The sequence below is a fragment of the Didymosphaeria variabile genome (genome assembly GCF_027946475.1).
Source record: "Didymosphaeria variabile strain IMI 356815 chromosome Unknown scaffold_4, whole genome shotgun sequence".
Lineage (NCBI taxonomy): Eukaryota > Fungi > Ascomycota > Dothideomycetes > Pleosporales > Didymosphaeriaceae > Didymosphaeria > Didymosphaeria variabile.
This window is the reverse complement of record NW_026611623.1, coordinates 712,487-725,146: the sequence shown is the minus strand read 5'-3', so window position 1 is coordinate 725,146 and position 12,660 is coordinate 712,487. Positions and strand designations below refer to the sequence as shown.

Sequence of the window (12,660 nt, the reverse complement as noted above, 5' to 3'; positions counted from 1 at the left end):
ACAACCACAGCGCACGACACTGACAACGAATCGGCTCCACGAGTGTCTCGCGCCAGCCCGAGAGACGGCCACGCAGCATCAGCTCGCAGCTCTCAACACGTACTATACTGCAAGTTCCTCCACGCCACCCTTACACACACATAGTTCGACCCTACCTTAACACTCGGTATTCATTTTGCGAGGAGTCAACGCCGCAAAGTCCATCTTTTTGTCGGCCACAGCGCAACTCACCTTCACCTTCACCTTCACCTCCCAGACATCAATCACCTCACCCAACTCAACTCGTTCAAAGCATCCCACCGAACACTTCCCTGATAACTCCTCTCGGAGATCCCTAACCCATCCATCCATCCATCCATTCCACCCCGCCTCGCCTCCTAGCGCCTTTAACCCCGCAACATCTTTCGCACTGTCCGAGTCCCCACCCACCCCATGTCAACCCTCACCGCGACTGTGGCGTCCCTGTGGCGCAAGCGGCGTAGCCGTGGCTGTGGAATCCTACTCGCCCATCTATGCCAGCGCATCGTCGCCGGTCGATCCGAGGTCGATCCGCAGTCTTGTAAGGTATCCCCAGTCTTAATTGGGTTTGTACAAATGGCGTCATGGCAAATATTGATTCAAGCCTGCATCGCCACTGTTATGCATTGGGCGGCAATAGCGAACGAAGGCAAGGCTTGTTTGGAAACATTGCGAATCGCTGGCTCCGAGGTTGCAGATCTCAAGGAGGGAGAAACGGCCGTCTAAAAGTAGAAAGCGAAGTGATTCGTCATTGATCCAATGAACGAGATCTCCGACATCTACATGTCTTAGCTATCTACACTATACTATACTACAATCCATTATCATTAAAATCGCCGGTGGGGGGCGTCGTCATCATAACCGTATATCCAGCCCATGCTAGTCGTAAACGGACGTGATCATGATGCTACGCTCATCGAAGACGCAATCATCCAAGGTGTCATCTATCTATACAGAAGGTCATTAGCGCAATGCTTCAAAACGAAATTCGTGAACCGCATTCCCAGCCCAATATGGCTTCCTCCTCATGTTGTGACCAGGGTATTCAGCCGCGAAGAAGTAATGCAGATACCCAGCCCATATGTGTTTTGTTTCCATCTCTTTTTGTTTGTAATGCAAAGCGACATGCGCTAGTAGTACGTGTCGACAACGTCTTGGCCTGCTCGAATAGCCCATTCGACAATCTCCATGCCACCGAGCCCACTGGCCCAGAAGCTCTTGTTGCACCCTTGCAGCCTGTTGAGGTACCCGTACGCTCCATTTCTGAGCGCCTTACTGCCGAAGTGAGGGAAGTAATCCCATTTCTTGAACATCTTGATCTCATCAGAGTCTAAAGGTTCAGCTTTCGCTGTCATGTTCCTTGGATCTTTGTTGATCTTCGAGAGAGTTGTCTTCAAAATGTCGCGAGCGGCAGACTCCGACTCGTACTCGTTATCTTTACCCCAGGACCAGGATGTCGAGACGTTGGAAGCAGCGCTCAGACGCAGCACGGCTACCGGCTCCATATCATTTGGCGGAGGGACACTGGAGTTGGAGCTGTTGGCGATATACGATACGCCAAAGGGAAGCTCGAACTCCACTGCAGAGGAGTAGTAGTTGTGAGTGACGACTTCAGAGAACACATCCTGTTCTTCTTCAGTCAGGTCCAGGCCCACTCTTTCTAGGTTTGCGATCGAAGGCGGAAACGCGAAGATCAGCGAATCGCATTCTTGTTTGCCCCATCGATAGAAGTTGCTGTAAGGCTTGGGTGCAGTGTACTTGACGACAGGGTTCTTCCCGGATCGATCAATGCAGCGAACCTCATGCGAAAGATTTATCTTTGCCTTGCAACCCTTCTTCTTCAACCACTCGACCCAGATCTTGTGGAAATCGGTGTAGTATACGTTATGCTGACCGAGGAATCCGGTCAGTATGTCGGGCGTAAAGTACTGCATGATGTACAACTGCGAAGGTCAGTGGACTGTGCCTAGCTTTGATTCTTTGAGGTATGCTTACTGCCGGCACAACTCTGATATCTCCATATCCATAGAGGGCGATAGGGTTAACGAGCAGCTGAGGAAGGATAGTGAAGTTGTTCGTCTTGAACCATTCCTCCCCAGAAACGGTTAGACTGTCAGGTACACCTTTCTATTCCAGAGTTAGCTTTCCTGCTATCGATGCGGACACTCTTCCACATACCTTGTAGTTTGTAGCGCTGATGGGTGCAAAGTCGCGATTCCAAAGCTGAACGTATCGCGGTACCTCAGCGGCTACGAGTTGCAAAGCTTGTGTGGACAACGCCGGATAAGGATCTGTCGCGCCGGTTGTGATGTTGAAGCGGAATTGTTCTCGTGCACCTGCAAGCGCGAATTCTTCGATGGACACGCCGGACTCGTTGATGACTTTCAGGGTCTCGGGATAGCTCGCGTTCGAAAAGAAGGCTGCGCCAAGCGGGTGGAATATTCCTCTAGGAGGGTGGTCAGCCGCGTCTAAGGCGCTTCGCTTCAACGTCGTGTGTAACACTCACTCATCGTCGTAGTATGATTGGCACTTGCCGCCGACAGCAGCTTGTTTTTCGAACACCACGGACTCAATGCCCTTTGCATCTAGCCTCGCAGCCGCTGTCAATCCTGCCGGTCCTCCGCCGATGATGCAGACAGGTGCTTTTGGTGGTCTCGTAGGCAAAGCTGATGCTGTCAGAGACAGATATGTGAGTACGGGTAGCGCAAGAGAGCACTTCATGGAGTACTTCATCTTGAAGGATTTCAAATGGGGAGCAAACTGACGCAGCGACGTACCTGGAGCTTATACTGCAGCTGCATGCATAGACCCACGACCCTGCGTATCTTCCTGAGGAAGTATTGACCCTCGGCTGCACGGTGCGTTGGCAATGATTCGACTGAGGAGCGCTAAAAGCCAGGTTGGATCCCGCCTATACGCCATTCCTCCGGATTACGAGCCTCGACTGGGCAACTACTGGGCGGAAAAGTTACCGTCTGAGAAAATTGGGACGGCGGTTGCTCGTGCGCAGAAGCTTTGGGCTTCCATCATGACGTTCCATGGTCCGGGAGCTGCTGCAAAAGCGTTAGAATTAATTTAGAAACAACAATGCCCCTGATCATAGCGGTATCCAGGGAAACGATGCTTTGCACAAATTGTCGTGGCTCGCCTCGTCATGACCGATCACTTTCTGCTGGACAATTGTTGGCTCGTATGTCGGAACGTTACTGCCGACAGTGTAGCGAGGCGATCGGTATCGATATGCGGTGTACAGCTGTACAACAGATGTCATGCTGCATGATTGAACGCTCGTTGTGCATGCAGATGCAAGCGCCGATTGCGCGGTGCCGAGGCGCGCCATTTCAGCCCTGGCCCAGCGCTACGTCTCAGTTCCACCTGCTCCAGATACTCGGGTGGCTCCTGACCCTTCATATGTGTCGCATGGCCTCCGGATCGCGAGCATTGAAAACCAGTCGTGCACCGGGCATGACACGACGGAGATGAAATGTGTCGAGCTGTCCCGAGGATGTTGGGCACGTTGGCGCTGCTACCGTCGACAACACAGCTAAGCCACAGAGGAGGCGCTTGGTGGGCCAGCGCAGCCGCCTGCCAGCTCACCAAGCTCACTCGGCGACCTTGATCTTTGCGACCCAAATGGCGACCTCCAAAGGAAACGTGAGGCAACGAGACGAAAGAAAGCGACGTGATGGTGAAATGACATCATGAAGCACAGACGTGGAAATGGGGAGCTGAATAGCGAAAGCGAAAAGGCGAGGGCGGTCGCACCATGAACGACGGCGAGGAATTCAGCTGGCCAACATGGCGCTCGAGCGCAGCGACTGACTCTGTTTGACTGACCTGAAGGTGGCTTTCGTCATGGTCGAGAGTGAAGGTCGTCAAGTGGACAGTGTATAGGAGAGGAGTGGTGTCGGAGTGTAGAAGCTGACTGAGGCGGGAACAGACTCACCGTACCTGGGTCGTGCCTTCTCTTCTGAGCTCAATGACGTGCTGCGATGCGAAAAGGAAGTTGCGGCAGGACATACCGGAGGATGAACGTCAGGCGCGAACATCAAACACGAATCATGAGCGAACCAGGATTGAGTCGACATGATTTTGATTGATTTACCTCGCCAAACACCTTTCGCTAACAACGTATGAGGGGATATCGTGCGCCCAGAACCGTAAAAACAAAAATGCCCGCCCAAACGACCGACCAGGGTGACTGACTTTTAACGGAAGAGGTGAAGAGACGAAGTGAGCGGGAGTGATCCCGTCGAGAATCTACTGTCTACTGTCGGCGCAGCATAGGCGCAAATTAGTGAAAGAAGAAGAAAGAAAGTAGAAACGAGCGATCGATCAGTACATGTACGTCTTCTGTTGCTCTATATCGTAATCGAACCGACTCTTGTCGGTGGCCCCGCTCATCGGTCGCAGACCGTGGCTGATTTGCACGTGTGCAGTAGCAGTGTCCGGTCTTGAGTCGGTTTGGGTCAACTTGCGCGTGTCCATCTCTACTTGGTCGAGGACCGGCGTCACCTTCTCCTTCCTGCGGCTATGGGTCGAGCCGTTGGCATATTTGGAGCCGTTCGCGCGAGCCCTCACAGGGAAGAGCAGAGGTTTCAACGCGGGAATGCATCCGCACATCACTCCGACATTGGTCTCGATGGCAGTCCAGAGCCAGATCTCATAACCATACCAAGTGGTATCGTATGTCTCGTATAGGACGTAGTGGACCCAGTAGGCGCGGAAGCTGCCGGCAACGACGATGACGCCGCCGACGGAGAAAAGGATAACGAGACCGACGCGCTGGATCATGGGAAGCGACAAGCTGAACAGGGTAGGGATCGGAAGAGCGTATATCATGAAGTCGGTTACAACGTTGACCACGGTCTGGGTAACCAGGGGAGGACCTTCGGCTATGCAGTCGCCATCTCCAGCGAGCAGAGTCCAGTAGCTTGAGATCGGTCTGCAACTGTCAGCTATGCCGACACTGCACGCAGGGCAACACTTACATGCACTGCAACCAGAGGGCGATGAGGAAGGTGAGGAAGGCTGCAATTACAATGCCCAAGGTGACCCAAACGAGTTTGCGGAATGTCGACTTCTGGGGCGCAACGCGGAAATACGAGACAAGGATAGACATTTTGGCGAAGCTAGACGCAAGAACGAAGAGGCTCTGACCGGCCAGTGATGCCTGCACAGCGTTAGATGGCGGCACATCCTACAATGAGCAGTGAAGGTGTACCTTTCGACCATTCTGCAACAGTGGAATGGTTGCATCCCAAACATGGAGGTTCCATCCGTACATCTGGACCGCCATGATGACCAAGGCCGTTGTGAGACAAGAGAAGATCTGTTTCTGTTCAGCTAACGTTCTTCACCATTCAAGTGCTTCACCTACCATGGCAACCACCATAAGGTAGTCATCCCACCAACTCTTGTGAAGCCATCCGATCCGGATCCAGAGCCGCAGGATAACACAGATGAGAGCAATAGGCACTAGGGTCAGCTCGACTATCATGAGGCCAGGTCCTCGGACAACGGGGTCGACATAGTTCGGCTTGGGCCAGTGCGCGCGGACCTCTGCTGGTGGGAATCTCATCGTGAATAGGGTATCGTCGGAGGACTGCGGTGCACTCCGACGATGGATACAGCTCAAGAAGCAATATTGACGTTAAGCACCCTGCGGCTACTGTGGTATTCTTGTTCAACGAAGGTAGAGACAAGACTTGGACGGAGCGTCACTTCGCTTCTGAAGCACAGGACAGGTAGTATTGATATATGGTCCTCCACGGATGGGCACAGTCCATGCTCAGCTTGCCGGGCCAGGGCCCATCTCCACAATGGCGAAGTCGGTGCGGCCAGGTACATGCAGGATGCTCATGTTTGTCGCCCGGAGTGGAACAGTCTCAAGACGCTACGCGGCAGTATACCGTGGGCACTGGATGACATGCCGCGACCCATTGCCAGGGGTCCAGGGACTTGATCCTCTCAGTCAGCCTGGACGAAGCGTGACTTGCGACCACCAATATCAGGCACTTTTCTCAGTGGCCATAGGCAGTGGGTCTGGCCGCCCCCAGGCACAGGCAAGTGTTGATGTAGCATCCCAGTGGTCAGCTACGCAGGGCACCTTCGGGAAGCGCGGGCCAATGAGGTGCGGGAGGCAGGGTTAAATCGGTGGCGGCGCTTCCGGCCGCATAGTCGACCACCTTGCTGCGCCATGTGATTTGGGGACCGTCGTGATGAGCCTGTATCGCCTACTTGATGGGGGCTTGAGTCGAGATTCTGTTGGAAAGCCCCGCCGCACGATGATGGCACGACTACTCACAGTGCCGGAGTCGGACGTCTTTTGGCGTGGTGGTTTTGTGCCACACTCGTTTATCCCGCTTTCGCTTAAGCGCTGCGGATGATCGGCCAATGACTTACTTTCCTGAGCAAGGACATCCTCGATACGCACTCTCCACCACAGCAAATCAATTCTCCGCACTGCTAGCAGCTGTGATTGTCTGTGACGACGCCGTTGAAGCGGACGAGGGAAGAGGGGCCGCGCTTCGAAGCCGCCTCCCTCCTCGTGGGCCGCACGCGATCCGGCCGTCTGTGGACCCTCAGCAATTCTTGTTCCAGGGTGCTGGTCCGTATCCGGCTCTACTTTCCCTGTAGCCGTCCCATCAGCATTCGTATCCTCCTCGACGACAGTGGAGATTATCGCGAATCTGGCCTCTTCGAGCTGTTGCCCATGAACAACCCACAGCTTCGAGGGCAGCGAGCTTGCCCGCTACCCCTGAGAATAACGCCCAATTCTCTCTCACAATGTCTGTTCAATAATAGGACACCCTAGAGTTTCCTGCCATTGATTGGCTAATACTATCATCTCAGTGTAAAGCCTGAATCAGGACTTATTCAATACTACCTATGGTACACGTACTGGACCACGCGAACACCTGTCCGCATCATGCAGGTGTCCCCCTCTGATCCGGGTCGAATCACTTTGCATGGTTGCATCCTTTGGCCTGTCCTCCGATGTGGAGTAAAATTTCCGCCTGCAGTACATTGCAGGCCTCTGTTACATTTGTGGATAAGGCATGCGCCTACATGCCCAATCAGGTCAGCGGTCAACAGTCCCAAATGGGCAGGACACCGTTCAGGGACCTGCAGACACTTCAACGAATTATACTTCCCACCCGCCTCGCAGTCGTTCTTCAACCCCTCTTTCACAAACATAAGTGTCACTTCCCCAGGGACGGGCCCGCGGACGCACGGCATGCCTCCCGTCTCAACAAAAGCGGCACAGCATCCGCTCTCACCTCCGGAGTCATCGAGTTTCAATGGTGCAAAGGTTCTCGAACGGTGAAGGCATCCTGGCAGCGTGCGTATAGTTCGCAAGGCAACCGGAAGGCTCCGTCTCAACAAGTGCCGTTCATGAGCAATCCCCGGGTACGAATGTAACTTCCAGTCCCTGTTTGATCGTCGTTTTGGGAGCGCCACCTTATCCCGCTTTCCAATTCTTCCACCGATCTCGTAGGTAGTATGCCAAGCTAGGAGTGAGCGAACTCCGCTAGAAGATGGCACGACGAGGCAGACACGATTGCCTCATTGACCGATTATACTTCTCGGGAATGAATGCTTCTTCCAGAAGGTGTCGGCGTCGCTTCCACGGCAGAGAAGAAGGCGAATTGCCTTGTCGGAAGATTTCATGAGCAGCTCCTAGACGGAAGAGCTCCATCTTTCAAGTCCCGCTCAATTCCATCAGTCAAACACATTACTAAACTGGATATCCATGCTACGGCTTTTAGCAGACTCGCAAACCCGATGGCCTCTTACGCGCCTCCCGCTGGGCTCCTACCTCGGAGAACGAAAGTGATATAGCTTTCCACGGTAATGGTCACTAGAAAATCAGCGGCAGCAGTCTATGCTGTGCATTTACTCGCATTCAGTGCATCAACCTCACAAGGCTTGTTTCCAGGAATTTAACTCGCGGCCTCGCAATGTCTTCTCTCCCGTAAACATGCCTCTACCATCGCTGTCACCAATCATCCCGTTCAACGATGCTCCCGCATGAATTGAACACCTTTTTCATTCTCTGCCAGACGGCAATCCCGCAAAGATCATGAACAGCTCGGATGCGGCAGGAATCTAGCCTGCGTGTCACCCCTCCTGCACGCGTGATATGCTGTGTTTCGTAACGTCGTGCAAGGAGCACGATCCCAAGTCGACGACCCAGGACCGCTGAGAATGCTGTATGTGAGCATCTGATCACTGGACTACGCGTTCTTCGTACGGAACGTTCTGATAGGAGAAGCGAAACGTAAACAGGATTCAGCATTCTAAATCGGAACACAGGCGTAGACTGCTCGTCCAGACCATTTAGCAACGGAGGGACTCTCACAAGATGTCACCCCTTGAGTACCATTGAATGCGACACTAGACACGGCAGCATTGAAGATCGAGTCCGTTTGTAGGGGTTCGAGTGTGCGGCGTTGTACTCCGTCTGACCCAGCAAGCCATCTCATCGTCCTACCCCAATATTCGGAGAGAAAGCAATCATTTACGTCGCCAGATAGCCACGGATAGACAATCGGCGGGATGTGCTAACCTTATCTTCCAACGCCAGGACTTGCGTCGTACCGCCTATAAGAGCTACGCGATCGGCAGCCCCTAATCCGAATTGGGCAGGCTTTCCCTACACAACCCCAGCTATTTGTGCGGAGATACTCGAGCTGCATGCAGCACATCTTATCGCTACTCCAACTTGGAGTAAGCAAATCTACCTGTCGTCATCTACGGCGGCTACTCCAACGGTTCCCGCGACTTCACACTGGTAGTTTGTATCGGCATATCGAAGTCTTATGTACCGAACAGTATAGTCTGCTCACTGCTTTCCGCCAGGGTTTCTGATAAGACACATAGATATAAGGAGATGCGGTCTCCCCACTTGCTCCGCTGTGTAAACTTGGACCTGCGCTCGAAGCGATCATGGCAGACTCGGCGGCCGCAATACTGCCCGTTGGAGCCGGCTATGGCGTCGTCGTCGGCATCGGGTTCTTCTTCGCCTTCCTGATGATGGGCATCTCGTGGATACAGAATCGTTACACTCCCTACTCGACGAAGCAATCGGAAGAGTTCAACACGGCCTCACGATCTGTCAAGCCGGGCCTTATAGCATCGGGTATCGTCTCGGCATGGACGTGGGCTGCTACACTACTGCAATCGAGCACGGTGAGCTATGCGCTTGACCTTATGGTTGTAAGATATTGATGTTAAATAGGTGGCGTATACATACGGTGTGGCAGGTCCTTTCTGGTATGCAGCAGGCGCCACGGTCCAGATCCTATTATTCTCTATTCTGGCCTGTAAAGTCAAACAGAACGCGCCGCGATGCCATACATACCTCGAGATCATCAACGCGCGATATGGACGCGAAGCCCACTTGGTCTTCATGGTGTTTGCCTTCATTACGAATATCCTAGTCGGCAGTCAATTGCTGCTGGGAGGAAGTGCCGTGGTCACGGCATTAACGGGCATGAATGTTTATGCTGCTATCTTCCTTATTCCCGTCGGTACGTGTTCCGACTCCAACTCGTTGAGAAGTCACTCATTCTCTCAGGGGTCTGCGCGTATGTGATTCTCGGTGGACTTCGCGCGACATTTCTCTGCGACTATTCTCACACACTCATACTCATGATTATCATCCTGTACTTCATGTTCGACGCGTACGCCACCAACTCCTTAATTGGATCGCCCTCCGCAATGTATGATCTGCTCCGGAAAGCTGCAGTCCAAAGACCCATCGACGGCAACCAGGATGGCTCGTACGTCACGCTGAAGTCGAATCTGGGTCTCATCTTCGGCGTCATCCAGCTCTGCTCTGGCTCAGGGACGGTGTTCCTCGACCAAGCCTACTGGCAGCGAGCCATCGCCTCACAGCCTTCGACCGCCGTCAAAGCGTACATCCTCGGCGGGATTGCGTGGTTCGCAATTCCATTCGGTTTCTCGACGACGCTGGGCCTGGCTGCAGCGGCACTGACAGATAACCCTCACTTCCCGACGTATCCCAATGTTCCAAGCGCACGTGAGATTTCGTCCGGCCTCGCGGCGCCTTACGCGGCGATCGCACTGCTGGGGAAGAACGGCGCTGCTGCTCTGCTTGTCGTCTTGTTCATGGCGGTCACGTCGTGCGCCTCTGCGGAACTCATCGCGGTTTCGAGTCTTTTGACGTTCGATGTGTACAAGGCTTATATTCAGCCCAAGGCTACCCCCGAGCAGCTGATCTTCGTGTCGCACATCATGATATGTGTGTTTGGAGTGGTAATGGCTGTTTTTGCCTGCATCTGGAATCTGGCGACCATCGACCTGGGGTGGCTATTTCTGTAAGTGGTCTCCTTGTACAGCTCCTCTTCGCAATTATCGCTAATATCTTCCGCAGGGTCATGGGTATTCTTATAGGCGGCGCAGTATTCCCAACAGCATTCGCCATCGTCTGGAAGAAGCAGACTCGTGCGGGTGCTATCTCCGGCTGTCTCACTGGCCTCGCAGCAGGCCTCATAGCGTGGCTTACCACCGCATACCAGTATTACGGCGAAGTTACCGTCGCGTCGACCGGAACAGAATATGCTACGCTTGCAGGTTGCCTTGCCAGCATCATGACGGGGCTGATCGTTACCGTCGCCGTCACCCTCATCAAACCCGACGACTTTGACTGGGAGGTCACGCGTGCCATAAACGCCGTACCAACAATACAAGGCGTGGGCCAAGACTCTCCCGACTCACCGCGAAGTACCGCAGACGGAGAAAAGCCCAGCCAACCCGAACCTACCTCAAAATCCTCCTCGTCGACACCACCAAATGAGACCGAACCCGAGGCCGCAATGCCTGTATCGAATCTGCAAGAAGATTCGCCCTCATCCTTGCGAAGCGCTTTCAAACTTGCATGCATATCGTCGTTCCTGCTGACCTTCATCATGGACTTCTTGCTTCCGATGCCCATGTTCTTCAGCCACTACATCTTCAGCAAAGGATTCTTCACCGCGTGGGTAGTCATTAGCTTCGCGTGGGTATTTGTCAGCAGTGCTATAAGTTGCTTTCTGCCGCTGTGGGAGACGCGAACATTTTGGGGAGAGCTATATCGGAGTATGAGGAAGGGTGAGACTGTGAAGTGATGCTTTAGCTCGACATAGAATGAGAGTAATGTTTACCTTGAGAATACAGCAGTATCTTACAGCCCTGTCTTTACGTCTTGCATGCTATACAAAAATAAAACAAGGAAGCATTCGGACGCGCTAGGATTCGAACCTAGGTCTCTCACAGCCTCCAGCGCCTGTGCTGCGCTGTGCATCTCAACACCGTAGAACCGAGCACTGTCGCACAGGACGCGTCCTCAGAACCGATGAAAAGGCGTGATGTGAGTGCCTTACCACTGGGCCACGCATCCTATACCATCTTCCCATCCTCTGATCCCAAGATAAAAGGTACATAAAACGTGATCCAAAGCAAAGAAAATGGCGGTGTGCAGGGCGAGGATCGCAGTGCTGGACATGCATGCATGTACCAAACTAGTCCGCTATCGCTCTACCGCCTCTCCGATGATCTGATCAACATGACAATGGGTAACTTGGGGACTGAATGCAGATTACAAACTTGAGAACAAAAAGCAAGTGAGACGCGCTGGGGATTGAACCCAGGTGTCCCACATCGGCCTAAGCCCTGATTGAACTCTACGAGCCCACACTTAGCTTCACCCCCGAACCACGGATGTGACCCACCCAATGGAACATGAGGCGTGGGCGCCTTACCGCTAGGCTACGCGTTCTATATGGTTTTAGATGAAGAAGCCACTGAATGGATTATACTTAAAGTGGTTTGATGTAGGGTGGGAACATAGGGTGTTGTTGTTTGCGTATAGGTGGGTGTCTGGGAGCCTGCATATATGCAGCAAACATGCACTGAAAAAAAGGCGGAAAAGAGCAGAGGGAAAAAAGACAAAGAAGATTTGACATGCTCAAAATCGAACCGAGGTCTCTCACATCACCACCAGTCCGAAGACGGCACCCGCATCTCACGGTATTTGCAAGGAAATGTACGTATTCTTGTGCATGCACTAAGCTTAGGGTCTTTGATGGTGAGCGCCTTGCCACTGGGCCACACGTCCTGTAGTGTGATTGATGACAGATGTGGAAGATTGGGATATATATGAACATTCGAAAGGGATGGACAATTACGGATTATGCGTGCGTGGGAAGGCGAGCGCGGAAGGGCGGGGTGGCCGACAGAGGAAGGCACAGATAAGAAGGAAGGTGCGACGCCAGATCCAGGTAGGACCAAGAAACAGAGCCTATGTCTGTTCCAGAATCGAGTACTATTGGCAAATACTTAGCCTTTTCTATACTCCACTACGAATGAACTCCTCCTGAACTTGTCGAAACAATCCAAAGCCTTCTCAGACTCCAGACATGGGCTTTTTATCTTCGCGTAACGGTGTTGTGAACAAATATAGGAGAACTTTCATGTAAATACAGAACGAAAACAAATGAATATTATCGTTTTCATGAGCCCTTCTCAGGATCGATTGGTTCATTGACTTTTTCAGAGGTAACACGGTAATAGGGATCTGTCAACCAAATTAGATGACCAACCACCTAAGGGCTGATAGTCATGATAGTCAGAAAT

The 12,660-nt window shown here is 52.9% G+C and overlaps 3 protein-coding genes across 3 annotated transcripts; 1 reads left to right on the top strand and 2 right to left on the bottom strand.

The window, feature by feature from the left end:
* Positions 1-1,148: 1,148 nt before the first annotated feature.
* N0V89_005129 (uncharacterized protein) lies at positions 1,149-2,751 on the bottom strand (the record flags this gene model as incomplete). Its single annotated transcript, XM_056213907.1, has 4 exons — positions 1,149-1,961; positions 2,014-2,145; positions 2,197-2,464; positions 2,525-2,751. 4 exons carry the CDS (start codon positions 2,749-2,751, stop codon positions 1,149-1,151), a joined length of 1,440 nt encoding a protein of 479 aa, XP_056071174.1.
* Positions 2,752-4,353: 1,602 nt separating this feature from the next.
* Positions 4,354-5,599, bottom strand: N0V89_005128 (uncharacterized protein; the record flags this gene model as incomplete). Its single annotated transcript, XM_056213906.1, has 4 exons — positions 4,354-4,963; positions 5,010-5,191; positions 5,243-5,350; positions 5,399-5,599. 4 exons carry the CDS (start codon positions 5,597-5,599, stop codon positions 4,354-4,356), a joined length of 1,101 nt encoding a protein of 366 aa, XP_056071173.1.
* A 3,371-nt stretch (positions 5,600-8,970) lies between these two features.
* N0V89_005127 (uncharacterized protein) lies at positions 8,971-11,153 on the top strand (the record flags this gene model as incomplete). Its single annotated transcript, XM_056213905.1, has 4 exons — positions 8,971-9,213; positions 9,263-9,554; positions 9,602-10,364; positions 10,421-11,153. 4 exons carry the CDS (start codon positions 8,971-8,973, stop codon positions 11,151-11,153), a joined length of 2,031 nt encoding a protein of 676 aa, XP_056071172.1.
* Positions 11,154-12,660: the final 1,507 nt, after the last annotated feature.